This window comes from Aedes albopictus, chromosome 3 (assembly GCF_035046485.1).
Source record: "Aedes albopictus strain Foshan chromosome 3, AalbF5, whole genome shotgun sequence".
NCBI classification, from domain to species: Eukaryota; Metazoa; Arthropoda; class Insecta; order Diptera; family Culicidae; genus Aedes; species Aedes albopictus.
Genome location: NC_085138.1, coordinates 381,765,754 through 381,793,652, shown reverse-complemented (window position 1 = coordinate 381,793,652; position 27,899 = coordinate 381,765,754). Strand labels below are relative to the sequence as shown.

The following is a 27,899-nucleotide window of genomic DNA, read 5'->3' as shown; positions in this document are numbered from 1 at the left end:
TGATGAAAACCATGGTCGTACGGGTTTTAAAGCATTGAATTTAACCATATCGACAAACATTCAAAAATTAGAAACAAAAAACTGCGAAAAGTGATCAATTTCACCCGAAATCACGGTAATGCAATTACCTATACTGAGCACCACTTGTTGCTCTGACTTCCGATTGTTCACAACAACCACATCAGTTTTGTGGGTTTTGTGGTGAAATAATTCCAGTTTCCTGCAGCTCATCCACTCCTCAACAACCGCAATCGAGAGAACATCAGTCGGCTCCATCTCTTCGATCGATTCACCGCAGACATCCAGTGTGATATCGTTAGCAAAGCTGACGATAGCCACACCCAGGGATGGAATCATTCAAATAGCGTGCTAAAATCGAGTGTGATATAATGGAGCATGATTAAATAGAACCGTGACAAAATAGAAAAAAACACTGTAATTATTTATTTTATTTTATTTATTCATACATTTGTAGTGTAAGGTTACACCTTTTGAATTATAGCAAAATGAATTCATTTGAAAGTACATAAAAACAAAACTTATTGCTACATTACAGATTCTGAACTCTGATCATGTACATTGAGTGAGTGATTAATTTATCTTTATTATAAAGACTTTCAGCCCCTGGCTGGTTCGTCTCCATGTACATTGATGGATATTTACTTACTTTTAAACTGATTCCCTCTGTAAAAAATTGAAGAAACTATGATAGCTGAATAACAGCTTATTCAGCTAAAATATTTAATACCAAGCTTAAGAGTGGTTTATTCATCCATTATACAGCAATAAAGTTTGTTGGGAAACTCTGTGCACTCCGCGAATGGAACCTATTCAATTTATCAATAGATCTGATTTCCAGTGGTTATTGGTTCCAAGAAACAACGCCGCGAACGAAAAAGGTTTCTCCATAATGAGAAGTAGAACGAAATTACATGTCAGCGTACTTCGAAATGGATGCAATTTATTGGAAAGATATAACGGTGAAGATGATTTGATTGTTTTAAAGAGAGTAGTACAGGAACGCAGTTTGATAAAATCATGGAAACAACAACCTACCAGTTTGTACTGTAGTTGTGAAACACTAGAAAACCTAGTGAAACTAAACAACTATCTGACACAACAGTTAAGAGCAACTCTCATTATGTTGAGAGCCCGAGCTGGCGAGCTTATTGTAGTAGCTCAATACCATACAGGAACTGCGGTAGAGTAAGAGATTTAAACAATTTTAACTTAATTTCTGAGGAAACCATGTTAGCGATAAGTTTAAGCTGTTTCAATCCGCCATAAATTATTCCATATTGGGCATTTATGTGCGTATCCTATCCTAGATCGCCTTGAAAAATGACACCTAGATTTAACGTAAGTAAGAGTTACGCCTCCCAATGAAATGACGTAAAGATCTGGGGCTGGCGAGATCTTGAAATGTACAATATTTTAATTTTAGAGGCATTTATAAGTATAAGAATATTACTACATGACCAATTGAAGATGTTTGATACATTAATAAGCTGAGCCATCGATGAAGGAGAAAGACTACTCAAGTGCAAATAAATTTGAACATCGTCTGCGAACATGTGGATTTTACAGTATTGTAATACAGATGGCAATAAAAAGGGTGAATAACAAGTGTCGTAAGATCGATCCTTGAGGCACTACTGAGATAATTTCAGTAAAGCTAGACCCATCAACTGAGACCTGTAGGTAACGATTCCTGAGATAAGATTGTAAAAGATTTAGATTGTTAAGGATTAGCCTAAGGGTTTTTTTGTTATTATCGTACCAATCGAAGGTTCTCTTTCGGGACGAACCAGCACAATCGGGCTGATTTTCTGCATTAGTTTTAAATATTGTTTCAATTTTTTTCCACAAAATTTTCCATTGATGAGGAAAATGGATTGGAAAAGTCGGATAAACTAATAAGGAAGTCCGAAAAAACTCTCAAAAATAATATTTTTCGAAGGGAACTGCAAAAGCTATATTCCGTGAATTTTCAAGATGTAGTTTTTCTCCGTTGCTGTGTTATGACCAATTTCGTGGAAATTGTCAAGATGTACCGTTTTCTTTGAAAAATCAAAACATAGAAACGAATCATCGTAGACACAATGTTTTTTTTGTGTAATCGTAGGTAAATTTTCTCAGCAATCAAAAAATAAAATACAGAATGAAAATTGTATTCCACAATTTTTTTTTTTCGTTCCTGAGTAATGACCAATTTTGTAGAAATTGTCCAGATGCTGGTAGATTCTCGACCGTCTTGATTATATATATGCACAAAAATAATCATTACTCAGGAACGAAAAAAAACACATCTTGAAATTTCACAGATTACCTAGCTTATAAAATTCCCTTTCAAAAAAAAATATTTTGGGAATTTTTCCGGACCTCGTAAATAGTTTTTCCGACTTTTTCACCCGATTTTTATCAAAAGTGGAAAATTTTGTGGAAAACAATTTCCATTTTGTATTTTTTTGGATTGCTGAGAAAATTTGCTTACAATTTCACAACATTTTGTCGACGATGATTCATTCCTATGTTATCATTTTTTAAACAAACGGTTCGAATAGCAAATCTGGACAATTTCCACAAAATTGGCCATAACTCGGGAACGGAGAAAAACCACACCTTGAAAATTTCACAGAATATAGTTTATGTAATTTTCTTCCACATTTTGTTTAGAATTTGTCCGGACCGAAATAGTTTTTCCGACTTTTCCAACCGATTTTCCTCATTAGTGGAAAATTTTGTGGAAAACATTTTTTTTGTATTGTTGTCAATTGCTGAGAAAATTTGAGCTATAATTTTTCAAAGTCTGTGGAAATGTTTATGGAAAATTAGGTGACCCTATGTATGTGATCCCTACCTGTGGAAAGAAAAACGTTAAATTCTGAAAACCTTCGTACCAATTTGTACTATAAGGCTGACACAATTTTCGATTTTCTCTTATGTCACCTCCCCCCCCTCGAATTGTTTGGATAATTTTTCATCAAATACATTTACTATTTATCATCTTCCACCCCCCGAACCACCCCCCCCTGACGAGTCGATGAGCAAAGTGACAAAAGAAGAAAATGAGATTAGTTCCGGCCTTATAACAAAATCTGATGGGATGGGACCGGGTCGAAACGTATGCGAAGATAACCCAGTAGTCGACGCAAAATTCATTACTGAGAATCCGAAACCCACGTTATACCAAATTCCAGTCGAACTCCCCATCGTTACATGCATGGATAGAATATCGGATATTCATAAATTATTTCAGGGATTTATTCAACAATTTACAAAGTTTGGTTATGAAAGTTATTTCAAAAACTGTCCTAAGGATATCCTAAAAAAAATTTCGAAAGAGTTTCATTCAATATTGATTCATGGATATCATTAAACATTTCCACAAGGATTATTGTTCCAAAAACCAATAGAAAATTTCTTTAGAAAAAACTCAATGATTCTTTAAGAAAATTTTCTGGAGTTTCCTTCTTCACTAATTTTTAAAAAAATGCCTTTAAGAAGTCTTCAATCGATTCATTAAAATTTTCTTTAAAGATTCATTTGAGTTTTCGCAGAAATTTCACCAGGAGTTTGGAAATTTTTAGCGATTCGCTAAGAATTCATCAAGGGCTTGCTTAACCTGTTTGTCCCCTGCTGAAAAATAAAAGTTTAAAATATCACCAACAGCACATTACTCAACAAAATTTAACCAAATTTTGAATACTAGCTTACACAACACTCTTGTTTTGGAGACACCCAGGATCAACATTTTCTTGGGCTTCTGGACTCTGTTAGAGGCTGTCCTTAAACCATATGGTCATTTTTTTGGGACGGCCATTAGTCCATACAAAATTTTTTATTTGTCCATACAAAATGATCATTGGCTGAACACCCCCCCCCCCCCTAATGAACGCGTGGTTTATGGACAGCCCCTTACACTGATGAGTCACTGGGTCAAGTCGGGTGAAAATAAGAACAAGTATGATTTGCACCACCATAACTTTCTTTTTAACGAAGTATTTCAATGAGAGTTTGCATATTCCGTCGCCTGATGACAGTTGTAGTTTATGCAGCTTCGATTCTGAGATTCTCAGATGGGTTTCAATCGAGTTCTTGGGATATTTAACACTTCTGAATTATCCAAGTCTACATTTACATTTGTTGTTTTGACATGACAATGAACACAAGATGTTATTCCCTTATTGACCCCATAGATCATCGGAGACATCTTCAGATTATGTGTACTACTGTTTCTATTTTCTGAATCTCTCGATGGGTTGTTCGAATCCGTCCTCACAAAACAGTATCACTTGAAATAATCAGCAAGTATTATTTTCAATTTTTGGCGAACGGAGTATGGAAAGACTATCTGTTGTTCGAGTCAGATAAAAACTATATTTCACAAGAGGTACCTAGTGTGTTTATATACAGGTTTGAGGGCATTGCCTCTTTTGGTCAAAAATAGATTTCTATGGTCTATACAATTCAGTTCAATTGTTGAATTCAAAATACGGTAGCCAGACGGGCTGCTATTATAATTTTAGAGCGTTCAGGCGAGATGATTCGTCATCGACTGGAGATGTCGCATCGATGATGACGATGATGATGCTACAAATTGTTTTCTTTAATGTTTGTTGTGTCAAAGAGCTGCAGAAAATTTGGACGACCTGATTGAATTCATGCCTTAACTTAAGAGAACTGTAAATGGGCTACAATTAGAGATATTCGCATGCAGAGAACAACGGTTAGCTCCAGAAACAAAAACTACATGTAACAGGAGTAAGTGGTTTTCGACTGGTAGAAGAACAGCCGAAACGTCGGGCAGTTAACAAACTACCGTTTGAAATATTAAGACTGAATAGCCGAAAACTCCGAGTAAGTAAATTCCTCGACTAGATTCCTGGATACCCGGAAGACCTGATTGAAAGCAGACTTCCTGGTTTTCTTGCTGGCATTCCTTCACAGATTCTTCCTGGTATTCTGCAGAGATGTAATCGGATAAACCTACTGGATTTCTTTTAGGTACTTGCCGAGATCCCTGCTGGTATTATTGAAAGATTCTTCTCGAGATTTTTTTCACGAATACATCTCGGGATTTCGCCCGAGATTGCTCCAATGATTCCTCCTGAGATTCCTTCCATGATTCTTTAAGAGATTCAGTGCATTCCTAGATAAATGTCTGAAAGCGCTTCTAGCATGTAAGTATTTATATGTGTAAAATAAGTCACAGTGACTGATGAAATCATAGGAATGTATCCTGAAAGAATCGCAGGACGAATTTTTGAAAAAAAAACACTCCTTTGCAGGAGCTGCATGGGGTATTCGTGAAAGAAATCATGGATGGATTTCTGAATAAATATGTCGATGAACTGCCTAAAGATTTTTCGGAGATAATTGTGCTAGAATACCTGGATGTCTTTTTGAAGAATTTCCAGACTCCTGTATCCCTCTAAAATTATCTTAAAGTATTCCAATACAAATCACGGGAGGAATTCGTTTAGAAATCCTTCTAGTATTCTAGTAGGTCTTGAATAAATTTTTGAAAAGATTCAGAGAAGAATTTCTGAAAGTATACTTGGAGGAATCCCTGGATGAATTTGTAGAGGAATCCTTGGAAAAATTTCTAAAGAAATCGTTTGAAGAATTGCGGGAGGAATTCCTGCAAAAATCTCTGGAGGAAATCTTGCACGAAGGCCTGGAGTATTTCCTGGATAAATTTCTAGAGAAATCCCTGGATGAATGTATGGGTAAATTCCTGAAAGAATACCTGGATGAATTTCTGGAGGAATTCTGAGAGCAACCCCTGGAAAAATTTCTGAAAAAAAACCGCTTGAGAAATTCCGGAAGGAAACCTTAGAGAAATTTCTGGAGAAATACTTGGAAGAGTCCCTGGGAAATTCTTAAATAAATCCCTGGGAAATTTCCGGAGGATTCCCTGCAGCAATTTCTGTAGGAACCTCAGGAGGAAGCCTTGAGGAACTTCTGGACAAATTCCTGTCTGTATTCGAGGAGAAATCCCACGAGAAATGGCAAGAGGAATTCTTGAGGAACTTCCGATAATTCCTGGAGGAGTCCCCGAATGAAATTCTGGAGTAATTTCTAGAGGAACTCTGGGCAGAATCCCTGGAGAAATTTCTGAATAAATCCCTAAGGAAATTCCTGGAGAAATTCCTAAAGAAACTCCTAGAAGAATTCCCAGAAGAATTTCTGGATGAATTACTGAAGGAATCTTTGGAGGAATTCCTGGGGGAATCTCTGGAAGAATCTTTAGAGGAATTCCTGAAGAAATTCCTAGAGGAATCCTTGGAGGAATCTTTGGAGGAGACATTCCTGGAGGAAACCAAGGAATAATTCCCGGAAGAATCTCTGGAAACAATTAATGAAGAAGTTCTTGAAATAATTTCTAAAGAATTCCTGTAGGATTTCCAGAAAAAAAAAAACCAGGAGGAATTTCGACAGGAATTCTTGAGGGATTCCTGGGTCGATTCCTGGAGAAATTCTTGGGGTAATTCCTGGAGGTATTCTAGGTGGAATTCCTAGAGGAGTCCCTGGGGAAATGCCTGGAGGAAAATCTGGAATAACTCCTGAATGAACTCCGTGAGCAATTCTTGGGAGAATTTCCGAAGAAATCCCTGGAGGATTTCCTGGGGGATTGCTGAAGAAATCCTTATAGGAATGCCTAGAGGAATTTCCGGAGGAACTCATGCTGGAATCCCTGGATGAATTCTTGGAATAATACCTGTATAAACTCCGGGACGATTTCTTGGAGAAATTGGCGTGGTAATTCCTGGATCAATTCCTGGAGGAATATCTGCGAAATCAGTATACAATTGATCATGGGTAGAAAATTGTCTACTCCACTAAATATTGATCTTCTGAACGCGAATAACGCTTCATAATTCTTACAACTAATGAACTCGGTTGTTAAATGTCAAATTTATATGTTGAAATTGACCATTCTACGCCTGTAAGTATACAATTTCGTTTGAAATAAACGGGTTCAACCACTTTCAACCACTTTTTTAACTGAAACTGAAACTATTAAAACTGATCAATTTCCAGAATTACAACATCACAATCAAAACAAAAATGTTAACACAGAAAATTCACAGATACTTACTCCTAGTGGCAATCGATTGTTTAATACCAACGGTTTTGGTTAACCACGACTTTGGACGACTATTTCTATGCCAAGAAAGCGTTACCGACAAAAGTGCTTGAACAAAATTTATTGCAAATTAACAAAATTTTTGGATTCAACGAAAAAGTTTTTAGTTGTAAATCAATAGTTTTTTTTTATTGTTTATCAATAGTTCCACTATTGAAACAAATAGTTGGCAGTGGGGTTTAACTAATGAGATTACAATTATATTCTAAAATCTATTGCATCATATTCAACTAATTCCGTTTGTCTCGAGTTCGTCTAAAATCGATGGTGCTCTAGAGAAACCATGGGAAGTTGAGGGTTAAATAAGAAACACTTTGGAAAATCCTTTGAAAAGTAGTACCAGACCTACTTTTTCTAAAAAAAAATCAAAGTCCTCACTCAACAAATCTAAAACAGTCATTTTGATTCCTCAAGACTGCAATGCCGATTTGCATATTCACATATCGGGCGACTATGCCACTGCAAAGTCATCTCAAGTTGGGCCCCCTCCAGAAGAAAATCCTAGCTACGCCAATGGTTGCAACATGTACAACTTGTCGGCTGGTTGGGAATGCTGGATCGTCAAGCACCACACACACATATGCACAAGTTTTTTGGAAACATGGCTGTATTCACGGGATAATTCTGTTTTCGCTGCGGTGGTAGCAAACAGATGCCATTCATGATTTTTCCAGAAACTTCTTCGTAGATTCGGTCAACCCTCTCAGCTGCACAGTAACTGCGCAAACAGTAGAGAATGTTGAAACTTTTTAATATCTTGGTAGCCTAATGACGGCCAATAATGGTGGCACCAAGATCGACATAGGTGCACGGATCAAGAAGGCGAGAACTGCTTTTGCGAGTTTAAGAAATGTATGGAAAAACAATCAAATTGGTCGACGCACCAAAATCCGAATTTTCAACTCGAACATGAAATCTGTGCTGCTATACGCCAGTGAAACCTGGTGTGTATCAGTGGAGAACACTCAATGGCTGCAGGTCTTCATCAACAGATGCCTGCAGTATTTAATTTGAGCATGGTGGCCTCATCATTGGATCTCCAACGTGCAGCGTCAAAAGCCGATAGCAACAGAAATTCGTGATTGAGAGTGGAGGAGGGTCGCAGGGGAGGAAACGAAATTTGCAAACAAGCGTTAGTTTGGAACCCAGCAGGACATCACAGTAGAGTCAGACCCACAGGCTCATGGCAACGCAACCTCAACAACGAAATAAGACAAGTCGACAGAAATTTCAGCTTACCACAGATCAATGCGATGGCGAGCAATCGCACAGGATAGAGATCTTTCAATTCGCCCCTCTGCACGACCGTGGGTACTCAGGACTGAGAGTAAGTAAGTATATAAATGTGAGCCGGTCTAATGATAACATCTGAGTAACCAACAATTGACGTTTATCTGGAACAAATGGGGTTGTGGAAAATTATCAGCCTCATCGAAGGTCGGTCTACAACGGATCAGAACTCCACCATTGCCAAAATGTCGGATAACAAATCTGTAAAGTTGTTTTCACGTTGGCACGAGAGGATGTGAAACTCAGAGGATTTCTTTCAAGTTCATGTGCATAACGACAAACATTCCGTCTTGTGTTTTTAGGTTAGACTTACATTTATTAATCATGATTAATAAATCCTACATGAAGAATGATTTGACAATGGATCCTTAACCCTAACCGTTGTTATCATATCTCAAACTCAACTCTTTGAAACCTTGGTTCACTTTGAATATATGTATGTGTAGTACACAGAAGCAACTCCTAGCGGTTTGATTAGATCATACACTTATAATCCTATGTTAAGTTGATAAAATTATTTTGTTTTGCATTTAAATAAGGGAGAAAGAACAGTAAAAAATATCAATAAGGCACTTAGATCACAATTGGTTAATGTTTGCTCGATGTATTTGTATGTGTGTTTTTGTGTTTGAGAAATTCATGTGTGTCCTAATCCTAACCGTTTTCCTAACATTATCCCGCCACCGTTTAACTACAATTTGAGAAAAAGTAAAAAGCAAAAGGCCATTGGCGATTGGTTCTGGCTGCTCAAATACAAAATTGGTACATTACGATAGGATACGTAAGCTCTACAGCACGTGAGAAATTGGGATGGAAAAGCCTTCGATCGGAAAGTGAGCTCTTGTTTCCGATCGGAACCTTTTGGCCTGATTTCTGACAAGTTTATTTTAGAGGGGGGAAATTGTTTTCGATCGACCCTTTCTGCAGAAACAGGGTCGATCACCTAAATCTACGGATTGTATTGCAACGATAGCCTAGCAAGATTTTGTTTTTTTTTTTTTTTTTATTTACAATGATATTGGTAAACTAATGTTCTAAACTAAGGGAAATTTAAAAAAGAAATCGATGTATTTACTCCGGATTAAATAACATCTTAATTGTATCGTTCATAGAACTTACAATAAAAATATATCATAGATATATGGGACCAAAATTACCGGCCTCCAATCTGCGGCCCTTGTATTACCACCGGGCGTCGATCGACGAAATGACCGCGTCCAGTTTAAGGTGCCGTTAGAGTTGGTTGACTCGGTAAGCAATACAGCGAAAAACCTTCACGATACGTTCAGATCAGATGTCACACATCACTATTCGGGATCGTTCGCTTCCGGTTTCGGATTCTCCCGGCCTGACCGGATTTCTCTCGACCATCGCTTCGGGAATCATGCTTACGACGTCCCGTCCCAAACGAGCCGAGGAAATTACCTTCCCCGTCCTTCGGGTGTGAGGACTCAGCTTTGGTTGATTCCGTCTAGATGGACGAGTACCGTGGCAATGGCCGACAGTAACCTCACCCTTAAGCTGTGCTCCACTGTTGAACTACAAGTGTTCGAGATTCTTTGCGATAGAGATTTCGGCCTGCGCTCGGCAACTGCTGCTTCCGAATGTGGCGTTGTTACTCATTGTCACAATCATCCACATGGACAGACAGACAAACAGTGCACGGATGCATACTTGGCCTTTTGACTTAAAAGCTACAACAAAACGTCCTCCAGGAACGATTGTTGGCGTAAAATTATAAATCACATCGTTTTAAGAATATTATCTTCCGCGTGACAAGTTAATACCACTTGCCGCCAGACGGAGCTTGGTGCGATAATACAAAAGAGTGATTCTGTGGTTGCTTACGGACTACTCGCACATACACTTAACAGACAACGAAGGCAAAAAATCGATTCTCGGAGGAAAATTTTCCACCCCGAATCGGTGTGGGCCATGGTTTTCTCCAGGAAGAGATTTTCTCCGACGCACAACATTTCACACGCCCGCAATGGTAAATAACTTAAAATAGCTTAGGCTAAACAAACAAACATTTGCACGTGCATCCAAACAAATCACACCGAAAACTCTTAAAGCTAGCTTTGCGTCCAATGGACACACACACTCCGTTGGCAAATCTACAGCGAATACGGATGACAGAACTGGTACACCAACCGTTGCGAGCGTTCGGTTTTCTGCATGATGCCCTTCTTGTAGTACTGCCGAATCGACCGGGACAGCTTATCATAATTCATAGCCGGTCGGTTCTTGCGACGTCCCCAGAGCCGGGCCACCCGCACAGAGTCTTCGATTTTGAACACTCCCTTGGTGCGGTCGATCCAGCGGATAGCGGTTCCGTGTTGGTCCGGTGTGGCCAGCAGTTCTTTGAGGAACTGCCACAGATGGATGTGGGAACCACCTTGGCGTGGTTTTCCGGTACCGGTGGAGGAGGTGTTGGGGGCACCAGCCGATGTGGAAGGGGTGGTGCCTCCGGTTCCCTCCAGGGGCATGTCTTCGTCTTCATCTGGAATGGAATTAAGAAATAGAAGGTTGTTATTAGATAGGTTTGCTTGGAAAGCAGCTCATGAAAAAGCGTAACCGAAGTTCTAACGGTAGTTTTCAGAGATAAATCCTGTACATGTTTTACAAGGTTCATTGGTTTATTAAGGAAAAATTTACAAACTGCATTCATTTTCATAAGACACTTTACAAAATCCAAATGACGACAAAACAATCGATGGAAATGTGTTAAATATTTATAAAGTGTCTTATGAAAATGAATGCAACATATAAAATTTTCTACAATAATCCAACAGAATCCTTGAGAAAGATCCGATACGGATCGAAACGTCGAAGAAATAGAACTTAAGGTTATTTTTGTGCTCACAATCACACTGAAAAGTAAAAATATCTCAAAAATACACATAGAATTTTACCAAATTTCAAGCGTGGTTCAATGACTTAAATTTGTGATTTTATTTCTAGGAATATAGAAAACAACATGCCAAAATTTCTGGATTCTGCTGAGAGCAAAAAACAGGGGATTTATTTATGAATTTCTGTAGGGACACCTCCAGAAATAACTACAAGTGTTTCTTCATGATTTTTTTTCAAGGATTGCATCAGAAATTTTTCAAGAGACTTCTCCAGATTTTTTTTTCCTTCATAAATTTCTTCGTGTACGTCTTGGGGGGTTTCAACAGTTTTTTTTTTCTTTATTAGAGAGATTTTCAGCTCGAGGTTGGTTCATGTCTCAAACCGATACTTATTGGTTCGGGTCTTGTTCCAAACAATGCTTCACACGATTCCTTCAGAAACTCTTACAGATACTTCTGCAAGGATGCATCGATGAATTTCTCTAGAAATGTTCTCATACCTTTCTTCAGTGATTACATCATCGATTCTTCCAGAGATTCCTTAAAGAATTCCTCTAGAAATTTCTCCAGACTTTCCTCCGGAAATTTCTCCTGGGATATCTTGGGAGGTTCCTTCATTAAAAGTTCAAGTGCTTTTTTCGAGGATTCCTTCAGGAGTTTCCCCAGGGATTCCCAAAGATATATCACCAAAGATCCTTTTAGGTATCTCTGCAGGTATTGCAACCGAGATTTCTTCAGGGATTGCTCCACATATTCTTTCAAGATTTCCGCTAGAGATTGCTCCAGTAATTCCATCTGGAATCATTCAAAGTATTTTTTTTTTCTTTTTACTACACCCTGAGGAAGACGCTCACCAAGCGTCGAAACGTTGGGATAACAACAAACGTCGTTAGTTTTATAAAGACTGCGTAGCCGAAAAACTCGATATTAAACCCTACAATCGTTAAATTACCAGTTCTTTCGAAGAGTTTCTGCAGAAATTTGTTCCAGGCATTCTATCAGTGATTATTCAAAAATAATACAGGAATTCTTTCGAAATTTTCTACAAAAAAAAATCTTTAGGAGTTCATCCAAGAATTCCTTCAATCATTCGTCCAGAAATTACTGCAAATATGGATTCCTTTAAAACCTTTTCCACAAATTCCTACAGCTTTTTTTCCTAACTTATTCCTCTGATGGAATTGCTTCCGGGATTCCTCCTAGGGTTTCTTCATAAATTCCTCCAAGGATTCCTCCAGGAACTCTTCCTGCGATTAATTCGGAAATTCCGTGTAAGATTCTTTCAGGAACAACTCCAGCAACGATTCTTGGGGTTACTTCAAATATTCCTCCTTAAGTTCGTTCAGGAACGAATTTATACAGAAATTCCTCTAGGTATTCCTGCAGGTTTTCTCCAGGAGTTTAATTCAAGCATTCCTTCTGCGATTTCTTCAGTAGTTCCTCCTGGGATTTCTTCAGGAACTCTTTCAGGGATTCCTCCAGGAAGTGCTCTTGGGGTTGCTCCAGAGGTTCCACCACGGATTCCTTCGGGAATTCTCGCAGGGATTCCTCCTGGAAATACTCCACATATTCCTCCAGTCGTTCTTCCAAGGGTTCCTCCTGGAATCGTGGTATATATAGAATTCTTCCAGGCAGTCCTCCAGGAATTTCTCCAACGAATACTCCTAGAATTCCTTCAAGAGTTCCTCTAGGAATTCCGTCAGGTATTCCTCTGGGAATTTTGCCAGGCATTCCTCAAGTAATTCCGCCAGGTATTCCTCTAGGAATTCCGCCAGGCATTTTTCTAGGAATTCCGCCAGGCATTCATTCAAAAAATTCTCGAGGGATTCTGCTAAACATTCCTCAAGGACTTCCTTCAGACATTCCTACAAGAATTCTTCCAGACACTTCTTTATACATTCTTCAGAGATTCCTCCAGGAATTTTTCTAAAGATTCCGCTAGGGATTCATCCAGGATTTTATCATAGAATTTCTCTATGGGCTCCTCTAAATATTCCTTCAAGAATTCTTCGAAAAATTCTTCCAGGAATTGATCCAGGAATTTTTCCACGACTTTCTCCAATAAATCCTCCAGGAATACCAGAAACTCTTCCAAGACTTTCTCCTTGAAATCCTCCAGGGACTCTTCCATAAATTTCTCCAGCAATTTATCCAGGAATTTCTCCAGAGATTGCTCCAGCGATTTCGACAGGAATTCATCCAGGAACTTCTATTCCAGGGATTCTTCTAGGATTTCCATCAGGCATTCCTCCTGAAATTCCTCCAGGCATTCTCATTGACATTCCTGTAAGGATTCAACCAGGGGTTTTTGCAGGAATTCATCCAGGAACTTCTCCTCCTGGGATTTATCTAGGAATTCCTCCAAGAATTTCTACTGGCATTGCTCCAGGTATTCCTCCAGGAATCCTTCAAGGCATTTCTTCAGGACTTCCTCCAGACATTTCTCCAGGAGTTCCTCCATAAATTACTCAAGGCCTTCCTACAGTATATCATCCAGAAATTCCTCTTGGGATTACTCCAGGATTTTCCCCAGGATTTCATCCAGAAATTCCTTCAGGAGTTCTTCCAGGAATTTCTCCAGGAATTAAACCTGGAATCCCTCCAGGAATTTCTCCTGAAATCCTTCCAAGAATTTCTCTTGGAATTCCGCCACGAATTTTGCCAGGAATTCCTCCTAGTAATTCTCTAGAGATTCCTCAATGCCAGGATTTTTTTCCTGTAGGGATTATTCCATATTTTTTGGCGGGGATTCCTCAAGTGATTTCTTTAGAAATTTCTCCAGATATTCCTCCCATAATCCCTCTAGGGGTTCCTCAGGGATTCCTCAGTGATTCTACCATGGATTCCTTCAGAGGTTCCTCCAGGAATTCTTTCTGGGATTCCTCCAAGCATTCCTTCAAGAATTCCTCCAATGATGCTATCAGGAATTCCAACATGTGTTCTTCAGGAATTCCTCCATGCATTCTTCCAGAAATTCCTCCTAGGATTCTGCCAGGAATTCCTCCAGGAATTCATCCAAGAATTCGTCCAGGGATTTTTTTCAGGAATTCTTCCAGGAATTCCTTTTGTAATGTATGCAAAAATTCCTCTCAGGATCATTTCGGCACCAACATTTCAAAAGGGCGTAACTGCATTTTGAAACAAACCCCTCTTTCACATCTGTAGATCGTATTTCAATGCCGCCACGCAAATCACCACCAGTATAGGAAAGAAGAGCAATTTCTCTGTCTAGTAATGTTTGTGAATTTCGTGGGAAACTTAAAATATGACCCACAGATGTGAAAGAGTGGTTTGTTTCAAAATGCAATTACGCCCTTTTGAAATGTTGGTGCCGATTTCAAAAATTTGATTCAGGTGTTCCTTCACAAATTCCAGAAAACTTCTTTTAGGGGCATACAAGAATTTCTGCAGATGCGCCTCCTGGAATACCTGCCGGTTTTTTAGAATTACTTCAAGGATTTCCTTAGAAATTCTCCTAACGATTTGTATTGAAAATCTACAGGTGCGCAGGAAGTCATGTAGGATTTCTTTCACAAGTTTCTTCAAGAACTCTTTTAGAAGTTCATCCATGGATTGGTTTAGAAATCCATCCATGAATTCCTTCTAGAATAGTCCCTGATCCTGCAAAGAAACTCCTTTAAAAAAAATCGTCCTGTGATTCTTTCAAGAAATTTTTCCTGAGATTTTTTTTTTCAAGAAATTGTTCAGGAAGTTATTCATGAATTTCTTCAGGAGCTCCTCCAGAGGTCCTTGTAGGAGTTTTTCCAGAGATGTTTTGAGTTTGTTTCTTTAGAAATTCCTTCAGGGATCCTTCCAAAAAAAATTTTCACGTGATTTCTTCAAAATTTCGTTCAGGGATGCCTCGAGGGTTTCCTCCAACACAGTTGTTTCAGAACTTATCTAGGATTCCTTTGAAAATTCCCACCAGGGATTACCTTCCGCAACTTGTTTGTGGATTTCTCCAAGAAGTTAGCTAACAATTTTCCAGGAACTCCTTCGATAATCTATCTTCAAGAGTTTACTCAGGGATTCCATCAAGAATTCTTTCAATAGATCCTCCAGGATGTGTTTCAGATATTTATCCAGGGAATCTTTCAGAAATTTACCCAGACAAGACTCTTTTGAAATTCTCCTAGAAATTTCTCTCGGAATTTTTCTGGGGAATGCATCAGCAATTTCTCTAGGAATTCCTTCTTGAATTTCTCCAGCAATTTTCTGTAGAATACATTCCAGCGACTCGTTCAGGAGTTCCTTTAGGTGAATTCAAGGTTTTTTTTCCAAAGATTCCATTATTTAAGAATTCCATTAACGTGACTGCTCGAGGTTTATATAATGCTTTTAGAATGTAGCCACAGACAAACAGACGTCTCACTCTACTCACTTATCATCGTTACCCTTTTTAACGATTAGTTAAAATATTTTATAGTTCGCAAATCGCTCGGTCACGGCGCTCGCATCGTTTTTGCTCCTATTTGACGTTTGCTCACTACTGCCACCTACTGAGTGGTTTGCGTAACGCAGCCTGGTTAGCATTGGGCGATTATGTTTTCGTGACGATGATTTTTATTGCAGTTTGTTAAAAGTGGTACGTCTGTTTGTCTGTGATGTAGCGTTATCTAATTAAATTTTATCATGTTGTTATAAAAGCTAGGAGGTATACATTTGCTAAGGGTGCTCGACAAACAACAACCCCCCCTGATAAAATAAGTCATATGTCCATGGGAGGAAAAACGCATTGCTGAATATCTACAGTTTCCTTTCATGACATTCAAAGCATAGCTTTTCATCGAGCTATGTTTATGAAATCGGTGATTGAAATCAAAGCAAACTTGATCTGAATCAAACAAATTCAAGCTGATAATTCCACCCTCTCTCAATATAAACAAGCTGTTTACACTTATTTCCCCAAGCTCAATCTTTTATAATCATCAATCAATGCGATTCACCTTATTAAATAAAAGTTCGAATCTGCCTACCTATCAACAAATGTTAGATCACCATCACCATCGGGGGACCCGAGCCGATCCGATCGGATGATGGTAAACAAAACGGCGGCCCCCATATTTGATAATAATAATTGTTTATGTTGAACTGTTCAGTCTCTCATTTCGAATCATTTCGCTCGGCACGGAGCTCGTGCCACAGATTAAACCGAGCGAAGAAAGCAAAATATTTCCCTCGCACACATGAATACATCCAACCGTTGAACGGGTTGAATGCAGTTTCGGTCATCATCTGAAACATCTCGCGCAATATAACCGGTCTCAGCCGTGGCGAAGCCCGCCAGCGCCAACACACATGGGTGGATGGAAATTTCGCTCGGATTGCCTAACATGCGGTCATCCAGCGCAGCGCTGGAGTAGACCCCAAAGACCCCCACATCACGATCGGACGCGGGGATTGAGACGACCGCTGGTGGTGATGGCGGCGTTCAAACGTCCTTGAGAGGTTTTACCTTTGTCCGTCGCAGCGCAGAGCGAATGTAAAGTATAATCACGATAATAACGATCGGAGGGGGAGACTGCTTGATGGAAGTTGCATTTCTCTTGTTGCCTGCCTTCGTCGAGGTCGTTTGGCGTTCGATGCAGGCTTTCTCCAACGGCGTCCGTAGCGTCGGGTCGGTCCTCCACAGTGGTCGCCAAACTGTGTGGGCCACTTACTTGGAATATATGTAACACAGTCCACAGTTATAAGCTTGGTTCTGGACAAAGCAGAGATGTAAGATTTTCATTGATATTTTAGAAAATAACTTTTTTTATCTGTATTAACGAGATTTTTAGCCCTAGGCTAGTGCAAGCCAAACGGATAAGGGGGCACGTTCGGTGTAGTACTAGATTTGTAGTGATGAGTTGAATTTTAGTATGGTGAGAAGGTCAATTCTCCATTTATGCAATGAAATGGTGCAAAAAGCGTGGGTATTATGATTCTTTACCTAATTTGATGTTGTTTGAGCAAAACATTGGATAACTATGTTGTTTATGTTGCAAGAAATGGAGTAAACAACAACACAGTTGCCCATAGTTTTGCTCACACTTTTTGCACCAATTCATTGCAGAAACGGAGAATTGACCTTCTCACCATACTAAAATTTAGCTCATTACTACAAATCTAGTATTTTACCGATCTGTCCTATTGTTAAATAATTCAACAGGCTTTCTCCCTTTTGATATGTTCTTTCCATTTCAAGTTACACATATATCTTTATTCTCTTGTCGAAACGATATATTGTGGATGTTATCGCAGTTTCTCCTGGAGTTTTTCTCGGGATTCCTAGTAAAGAGTTTTCGCGATGGCTTCCGATGTACGCTTCAGGCTTTCCCAGGAGATCTTTTCATGATCTCTCTCACAGTTACTACAGGAGTTATTCCTGAGATTTCTACTAGAGCTCCTCCGAAGATATCTAAAGGAGTTTTCACGAAAATTCTGCTGGAGTTACTTTCGGGATTTTATCCGAAATTTCTTCTGTAATTTCTGCAAGAAATTGACGTGAGCTTGCTTCTAGAATTCCTCAGCATATATCTACAGCATTTTTAGCCGGGATATTTCCTAAAGGTTCTCGTGGCTCTTCTTTTGACCTTTTCTGTGGATTTTCTTTTCCCCAGAGATTAATCGCGGAGTTTCTCCCGGAATTTCTCTAAGAAAATTCCTTCCGTTATTGGTCCCAGGATGGCCCTCAGAGTTTTTCGGACCTTACCCTTGGTGGCCTCTTCCAGGCTGTTCCTCGTAGTTCTTAACGGATTTCTTCGAATGATTCACATGAGATTATTTTTTTTTTTTTTTAGAATTTGTCGGGATAATTCCCAGAGCTTTTCGCGAAATTCCTACCAGTAATTGTCCCGATATTCGGATGTTGCTGTTGGGATTTAATACTTGATTCCAGTTTTTTGCAGGGATTTTCCGGTAGTTTTTTTACGAGATGTCTCTTGAGAGAACTTTCAAAATTTCTTGTAAAAAAATCCCGGAGAAATATAATAAAGAATACACGTTAAATACGACAAGACATATTGGTGAAATCACGAGAGGAACTACAGAAGAAATCCTGAGAAAAACCGACACATCTCGGAAAAAGTTCTGCGAGTAGTCCCGGGAGGAAATATTAAGAAAATTCCAGGAGAAACTCTGAAAACCTCTAAGAGATATACCACCAGAAAATCCAAGAGTAATGGCGGAAAACTCTCGGTAAAAAAACCCTGCAAAAAAATTTCGAAAATCATGAGACAATCATTGGAAAAAACTTTTCTTAATAGCACTTTGGATAAAGTTTGAATGGATATCCGGGAGGAAGCCAGCGAGAAGCTCTGGAAGCAAACCTGGAAAACATGTTTAACGACAGGGTGATACCACAGCAGAGACCCGTGAAAAACTTCTGTAGAAATCGTGGGATGAACTCTAGTAGAAATCTAAGGAACAGCTCTCAAAAGGTCCGAAAGAACGCAAAAAAAAAGGAAGGAACCATTTATGGGAGCAATATAATAAACCGCTGGATGTAAAAGTGGGAGAATCAGATAAAAAAAATCTAGGAAACCCCTGACAAACTGTGGAGAAAAACCTTGGATAAATTTACTAACAGGAAGAATTCTGTGAGGAACTGCGGAAAAATTGAAAGGAAGTATTATGGTAGAAATGCAAGGAGAAAACCCGGAAGGAATTCATGGATGAATCATGGATAGAAATCAGACATCTCAATATTACTACACCACCAGCACAGAGAACAGACATCCAAGTTCAGTTCCAAAACTGTGTAAGGAATTCAAAAGTCAAATAGACTACTAAATATTTTTTTCCTGATTTTAAAAGACATTTTCGGTGGAAGCGAAAAAGCTATTCTTTGGAATTGACCCAAATTAACTTCATCTGTTACCTAGGAATAACCAATTGTTACTCATTGCTTTAAACGGTATTTCTGTTTATTTCTTGGAAAATAGATAAAGTTATTAAAATTTTGATTTTTTGGAAATTCAGCCCTGGAATACTCAGAAAAAAATATTCTGCCTTATGATTAACACTCCAAATACCGTGATAAAAAACTTTACGCGGAATACCGTGATCAGAAAAAAGTGGGAACTTTTAGTTTGAACAGCTCGTTCTCAGCCGCCTGTGAACCGATTTTCAATTTTTTTTCAGGGATCTTCGACCCAACTCTTCTTCTTTTATTTCCTTCAAAAATTATGTTTCTAGGGATGCTCATTTTTCCCCCAGAATAGCGTGAGTCAGGAACGTTTTTAAAAAACCTCATAATTTTCGATTTACATGCTAAATTTTAGCGGTGATCACGAAAAATTACTATAAATCGGCATATATTTTGAAAAGGCATAATGTAGAGGTAGTATGAGATTTGCATAGCTATCTTGAACATCCCTAGGCACAAATGAACGCAGCTCTCGACCAGAAAATACTCCAGTGCCCTTGATAAGCATCCTAGAGAGTTGGTGTCTTCAGCAAAGTGTTATATATTGACTGGTACTACACTTTAACGTCTTCGGTTTTGATCTAGATCTGCTGTAAGTGATCTAGATAAGTTTTATTTTTCTATATGACTCTCTAGAACTCTCGAAATGCATCCTAGATGATTGAAGTCTTCGGCAAAGTTCTCTGGATCGGTTAGTACTACACTTTTACGTCTTTGGTTTTGATCTAGATCAGCTGTAATTGATCTAGACAAGTTTTTTTTCTATATGACAAAAGTTCTCTCGATATGAATCCTGGATGGTTGAAGCCTTCGGCAAAAATCTCTGGATGGGTCAGTACTACACTTTTCCGTCTTCTGTTTTTATCTAGATCTGCTGTAGTTGATCTAGATAAGTTTAGTTTTTTCAATATGATTATCGAGAACTTTCAATATACATCCTAGAGGGTTGCAATCTTCGCCAAAGTTCTCTGGGTTGGTTAGTACTACACTTTTATATCTTCAGTTTTGATCTAAGTCTGCTGTAATTGATCTAGATAAGTTTTTTTTTTTTCTAAATTACTCTAGCATTCTCGTTATGCATCCTAGATGGTTGAAGTATTCGGTGAAGTTCCCTGAATTGGTTGGTACTACACTTTTACGTCTTCGGTTTTGATCTAGATCTGCTGTTGTTGATCTAGATATGTTTTGTTATTCTATATGACTCTCTCTTATTCTCGGCATGCATCCTAGATGGTGGCAGTCTTCAGCAAAGTGTTCTGGATTTGTTGGTAGTACCTTCTTACGATTTTGCATTTCACTCAGATCTTTTGTAATTAGATTAGATAAGTTTTATTTTTCTACAAGACTTTAGAATTCTCTATATGCGTCAGAGAGTTGCTGTGTGCGTCATAAAGAGCTGCTGTAGTGCTCTAGATTGATTGGTACTACACTACGTCTACGGTTTTGATCTAGATCACCTGTACCGGGGTACGTACAAAAGGCTGAAGCACGAAAGGCTGAAATAACAAATGGCTGAATTACGAAAGGCTGAATTAAAAAATCCTGAAAATGTCAAAAGCTGAAATAACATAAGGCTGAAATAATGGTTCGACTAGTTTTCAAACGGCGAGCCTAAAGACAGTCATGCGAGCCTAAAGGCAACACTAACATCACAGACAAACAGACATAACACTCTAATTATTCATATCGTACACTGATATTATGATCTTTATGAAAATTTGCTAGTTGGCCGACCACTCAGCCCTGACACTTGCATTGGGTTTGCTTGAGTTTGACATTTGACGCACACTACCGCTCATTGTTTGATGTTTCATTGGACGAACATGATTCCGTTACTATGTTAGGACTGTTTTTCCGCGCTAAAGTATGCATTATTGATCGCCTACATAACTATGACAGTATTTCTCCAAAGAATAGCATATATTTAAAAGAAGGAAAAATCTCTGATCACATTGTTGGCAGCTGTAATGGCAACCAATCTCCATAACAGCATGACTCGAAAGAATAGGTCATGCTCAAAGAAGGAAAAATCTCCGATTGAAATACCACCAGTCATTTCTGAAGAAATTTCTTAAGAATTTCAGAAAATAAACCTGTACGAATTCCTGGATTTGAGAAGGAATCCTTGGAGGAATGCCTGTAGAAACTTTTGAGCAAATTCTTGGCGTAATTCCTGGAGGAATTCTTGTATTAGACCCAGCAGGAATTCCTGGAGAATTTCCTTGAGCAACTTTTTGGGTGAATTCTTGGAGCAATCCCTAGGGGAATTCCGGGAGAAATTCTTGAAGAAATATCCAGGGGAATTCTGGGAGGAATTGCTGGAGAAATTTATGAAAAAAATCCCTTGAGAAATTCCAGGAGGACTTCCTGGAAGGACCCTTGGAGGAATTTCTGGAGGATTCCCTGGTGGAATCTCTGGGAATATCCCCCGAGAAATTCGTGGAGAAATCCCTGAAGTAATTCTTGGAGGAATGTCTGGAGGAATTCCTGAAAATTTCCTCAAAGTATTCCTGGAGAATTTCCTGAAAGAATCTCTGAAGAAATCCCAAAAAGATTTCCAGGAGAAATTCCTGGACGAATTGCTGGCATAATTCCTGAAGGATGCCATGAGTATTCCAGAAGGAGTTCCGGAAGAAATTCCTGGGGTATTTCCTGGAGGCATTCCTGAAGAAGTTCCTGGGGAAATTCCTAGATAACATCCCGGAGGAATAAATGGAGGAGTTCCTAGTGGTATTCCTGTGGAAATTTCTGGAGGAATCTCTAGAGGAATTCATGAAAGAATTACTGTATGAATATCTAGAGGAATCTCCTGAAGAATTCTAAGAGATTTCTGTTTCTATTTCTGTTATTTTTCTATTTCTGAAAGAATCCCTGGGGTAATTTCTAGCTGGAATTGCTGGTGGAGTTCCTGGAGAAATTCTCGAAAGAATTCCTGAAGGAATCCCTGGGGATATCCTTGAAGAAATTTGTGAAGAAATCCCTGAAGGAATCTCTGGAGAAATCCTTGGCGGAATACCTGGAGGAATCCCTGAAAAATTCCTGAAGGAATTCCTGGAGAATATTCTTGAAGAATTTCTGAAAAAATCCCTAGAGGATTTCATGGAAAAATCTTTGGAGAAACTTCTGGAGGATTTCCTGAAGGAATCTTCAAAGAATTTCCTGAAGAGATTTTTCATGGTGAAATTTCTGGAGGAATCCCTTAAGCGATTCCTGATGGATTCTTGGGAAAAATTCCTGGAGAAACACCTAGAGGAATTGCGGACATAATTTCTGAAAGATGTCCAGGACCAATTCCTGGAGAAATTCCTGGGGGTGTTCCTGATGAAATTATTGGGGTTATTTCTGGAGAAGTTCCTGGATAAAATCCTGGAGAAATACCTGGAGGAATTATTAGAGGCATTTCTTTGCGAATTTCTGGAGGAATCTCTAAGAGAAATTCTCGGAAGAATTACTGGATAAATTTCTAGAGAAATTCTGGGAGATTTCTATTTCTATTCTGTTATTTTTATATTTCTGAAAAATCCCTTGAGAAAATCCTAGAGGAATTTCTAGCAGAATTTCTGGAGGAATTCTTTGATAAATCCTGGAAGGAATGCCTGAAGGATTCTCAGGGGGAATCCTAGAAGAAGTTTTTAAAGAAGTTCCTGGAGGAATCCCTGAAAAATTACTGATGGCATTCCTCCAGGAATTTCCTGGAAGAATTTATGAAGAAATCCCTAGAGGATTTCCAGGAAGAATCCTTAAAGGAACTTCTGCAGGATTTCCTGGATGAATCTTCGGAGGATTTCCTGAAGGAATCCCTGAAAAATTCCTGAGGGTATTCCTGGAGAATTTCCTGGAAGAATTTCTGAAAAAATCTTCAGAAGAATTCCTGGAAAAATTCCTGGACTAATTGTTGACATAATTATTATTATTAGCTTTATTAAGGAGATTTTCAGCCCGCGGCTGGTTCATCTCCAAGTTGACATAATTTCTGAAGGACACACACCAAAATTTCTGAAATGCTTCCAGCACAAAAAAAATCAGCACAATAAATTGCTGAATTCCAGCAACAATTTTGCTGAATTTCAGCACAACGTTGCTGATCAACTGTCAAAATTGCTGGCTGGCTCAGCAAGTTAAAAAATCATTGCTGATACTCAGTAAATTCGTATTGCTCAATGTAATTAGCACAAAAAAAATCAGTAAAGTTTGCTGAATACCAGCAAACAAAATTTGTAGTGCAGGAGCAATTTCTGGATCAATTCCTAGAGAAATCGCTGGAGGAATTCCTGTAGATATTCTTGGGGTAATTCCTGAAGAATTTCCTGGAATAGTTCTTGGAGATATTCCTGGAGGAATTGCTGGAGGTTCTCCTTTGAGAATTGCTGGCGGAATGCTTGCAGTAATTCTAGGAGGAATCTCTGTAAGAATTCCTTCAACAATTTCTGGATTAATTTCTGGGGGAATCTCTTGAGGAACTCTGCGCGAAATTTCTGAAAAAAATGCCTGAGAAATTCCCGGAGGGATTTCAAGAGGAATCTCTGGAGGAATTCCTGGAGAAATCCTCGAACGAATTTCTGAAGAAATCCCTGAAAAATCACTAAAAAAGTTCCTGGAGGAGTTTTAGTGCAAGTCCTGGAGGAATGCCTGTAGCAATTCCTAGAGGGAATACTGGAAGATTTCATGGCGAAATTTCTGGAAAAATCCCAGAAGGTATTCCTAGAAAAAATCCTGGAAGAATTTCTCAAGGAATCCCTGAAGGATTTCCTGGAGTAATTCCTAGAGGAGTTCCTGAAGAAATTCGTGGATGAATCTCTCAGGGAATTCGTATAGGAAATAATTCCTTAGGAAATCGCACATGGAGCTCTTGAACAAATTCTGGAGGAATCCTTAGAAGAGTTTCTGAAGAAACTCCAGAAGGAAACCCGAAAGAAATTTCAAGAGGAATTACTAAGGGAATCCCTAAGCAGTTCCTGGAGGAAGTACTGAATCAGTTCCTTAAAAAATAGAGAAAGGAGTTGCTGGAGGAACCCTAAAAAGAGTTCGTGGGAGAATCTTTGGAGGATGTTTGATATAAGTTGTTTCAGAAAGAATCACAGAAGGAAGTCCCGAGTTAAGCCCTGAAGAAATTCTTTGAGGAATCCCTGGAGGATATCCTAGAAGAATACCCGTAGAGATTAACGGAGGAATCTCTAGAAGAATTCCTGGAGGAATTTTTGGAGAAATCTCTATATGCATTTCTGAATTAATCCTTGGATGAATTTTGAGGGGAATCACTGCAACAATTCCCAGACGATTTCTGGAATAATTCGTAGAGGAATCTCTGAAGAAATTCATGGAGAAATCCCAGTAAAAATTTCTGAAGATATTGCAGATGGAATCCTTGGAGAAATCCTGAAGGAATTCTAAGAAGAGTTCGTGGAAGAACTCCTTGGGCAATCCCTGTAGCAGTTCCTGAAGAAACCCCAGGAGAAATCCTGGAAGCAATTCCTAGAAGCATTTCTAAACAGTTCCTGGAGGAAGTATTGGATTATTTTTTGGGGGAGTTTCTGAAAGAATTCCAAGAAGAACTCCTGAAGGCATTCTTAAAAGTGTTCCTGGGGGAACCCTTGAAGGATTCTTTGAAATAATTCTTGGAGTTGTTTTTGAAAGAAACACAGAAGATATTCCCGGGTGAATCCTTGGAGGAATGCTTGAAGGAAAACCTGGAGGAATTCCGGAAGCAATCCCATGATGAATTCCTTAGAAAAGCTTTCTTAACAAATTCTTGATAGAATTTCAGTAGGAAAAAAATGAATGCATCCACGTCTGCAATAATTTTTGGACGAATTATTGTTGGAATATTTGGATGAACTCCCAAAAGAATGTTATTATTTATTATTATCTTTATTAGAGAGATTTGCAGCCCTAGGCTGGCTCATCTTTGCCAAAAGAATGTTTTGTACAATGATTTAGAAATTCCTGGAGGAATCATCGGAAGAAGCACTGGAACAATCACTGGGAAACTTCTAAAGATATCCCAGGAGAAATTCCCGGAGGAATGTCTGGTGAAACCCATACAGGAATTCTTGAAAATCTCTCTGGAGCAATCCATGCTAGAATCACTGAAGGAAGCTATGGAAAATTCCAAAAGGAATTCATCGATGTATCCTTGCAGAAGTATCTGTAAAAAACTGAAGGAATCGTGCGAGGAATTCTTGATGCATTTCTTGGAACAATCCCTGAAAAAAAACTATCTGAACCCTGCAAGATGTTCATGGAAGAATTCACGAAAGAGAAACTCCTGCACATGTACCTTGAGGAATTTTTTGAAAGAATCCTTGGAGAAGTTCCTGAATAAATGCCTAAAGGAATTTCTGGAGATGTCCTTAAAAGAATTTGTAAAGAACCCCAGGTATTATTCTCTTAGCATGACGTTTGTTTGAATTGAATACAAGTGAAAATTCTTGTTGTACATAACTGCACTCTATAGCAGCATATAATTCTACAAAGTCCTTCTTTTTCCCTACCGGAAACTTGGCATGCTGTTTTTGTATTCTTGAATAAACATCACAAAATTTAACCATTCAAACAAGCTTGTTATTTGGTTAAATTCTGTGATTAGATTGAAGTAGATCCAAGAGTAGATTTCTTGGAGAAATACTTGGCGGAATTTCCTTGATTCTCAAGAAAAAAAGGTTTGATAATTGTGGATAAAAACGTTATTAGAATAGTCTAGAAAATAGTTTTTTTTAAATATTTTTTTCTGGAACGCTTGAATTATTCATAAGCTTTGTGTTGGCTCAAATAAAAAAAAAATCTGTCGGCCAGAGAAGTGGGGGGGCAGGCCCCCCCTGCCCCCCTCTGGCAACGCCCTTGCTTCCATCTGCTTCCTCCGCAGCAGATGGTACGCAACACGAACTTTGTTCGATCGTAGAGTTCTGCGGAGTCCAAAGTAAGCTCGATTTCCTGCCACAATGCGTTTCTGAATGTCTCTGCTGGTGTCGTTGTCTGCGGTCTCCAGTGAGCCCAAGTACACGAATTCCTCAACCGCCTCGATTTCATCACCGGCGATAGTACTTTTCCGCCATCGTCTCAAATTTGCGAGTTATAATATTGTCGGCGAAACCAAGCAGCTGAACGGACTTCGTGGAAATCGTACCACTCGTGTTTATCCCCGCTCTCCTTATTACACCCTCCAAAGCAATGTTAAACAGCAAGCACGAAAGACCATCACCTTGGCGTAATTCTCTGCGAGATTCGAAGGGACTCGAGAGTGTCCATGATACTCGAACTACGCACATCACTCGATCCATGCCTTGAATCAATCGTGTCAGTTTACCTGGGAATCCGTATTCGTGAATAATCTGCCATAACTGATCTAAGATAAAAACCGAGGAAGCGGAAATGTTTCGCGAATCGATCTAAAGCACTTTGTCGAAGTCTCCAATGCTCTAGAATACATTTTCAGAACCACTGAAAAATACTCAGAACGAAAATAATCCGGAATAGATCTATATCGAAACCGAAGACGTAAAAAAGTAGTACCAACCCATCCAAAGCACTTCCGACAAAGGCTCCGACCCTTCAGAGTGTTTATCCAGATCAATAGAGAGCTATTTTGAAAGATAAAACTTTTTTAGATCAGTTACAGTAGATTTAGACCAAAACTGTAACGTAAGAATGTAGTACCAACCAATTCCGAGCACTTTATCAAAGATTGCAACCCTCTAGGATGCATATCGAGAGTTATAAAGAGTCATATAGAAAACAAAACTATCCGGAGACGTAAAAGTGAAGTGCCGACCAATCCAGAGAACTTTGCCAAAGACTGCAACCCTGTAGGATGCATATTGAGAGTTCTAGAGAGTCAATAAAACTGATCTAGATCAACTACAGCAGATCTATATCAAAACCGATGACGTAAAAGTGTAATACCAAACAATCCAGAAAACTTTACCGAAGACTTCAACCATGTAGGATGCATAAGGAGAATTCTACAGTCATTTAGAAAACAAAACTTATCTAGATCAATTACAGCACATCTAGATCTAAACCAAAGATGTAAAAGTGTAGTACTAACCAACTCAAAGAACTTTGCCAAAGATTGCAACCCTCTAGGAAGTGTATTGAAAGTTCTAGAGAGTCAAATTGAAAAACTAAACTTATCTAGATCAACTACAGCAGATCTAGATCAAAACAGAAGACGGAAAAGTGTAGTACTGACCAATCCAGAGATCTTTGCCGAAGACTTCAACCATCTAGGATGCATATCGAGAATTCCAGTGAGTTATATAGAGAATTTTTTTGTCTAGATCAATTACAGCAGATCTAGATCAAAACCGAAGACGTTAAAGTGTAGTACTAACCAATCCAGAGAACTTTGCCGAAGACTTCAACCATCTAGGATGTATTTCGAGAGTCCTAGAGAGTCATATAGAAAAATAAAACTTATCTAGATCACTTACAGCAGATCTAGATCAAAACCGAAGACGTTGAAGTGTAGTTCCAGTCAATATATAACACTTTGCTGAAGACACCAACCCTCTAGGATGCTTATCAAGGGCACTGGAGTATTTTCCGGTCGAGAGCCGCGTTCATTTGTGACTAGGGATGTTCAAGATAGCTATGCAAATCTCATACTACCTCTACATTATGCCTTTTCAAAATATATGCTGATTTCTAGTCATTTTTCGTGGTTACCGCTAAAATTTAGCATGCAAATCGAAAA

At 38.8% G+C, this 27,899-nt stretch overlaps 1 protein-coding gene across 2 annotated transcripts in view; it reads right to left on the bottom strand.

Annotated features, from left to right (window-relative positions):
* Positions 1-8,733: 8,733 nt before the first annotated feature.
* LOC109399594 (DNA-binding protein D-ETS-4) overlaps positions 8,734-27,899 on the bottom strand; it is a 78,344-nt gene continuing 59,178 nt past the window's right edge. For both annotated transcript variants that reach the window (XM_029875283.2, XM_062855843.1), the window contains exon 5: positions 8,734-10,946. In XM_029875283.2, coding sequence (XP_029731143.2) covers positions 10,561-10,946 — 386 coding nt within the window. In that variant the 3' untranslated portion in view covers positions 8,734-10,560. The remainder of the gene's footprint in view (positions 10,947-27,899) is intronic.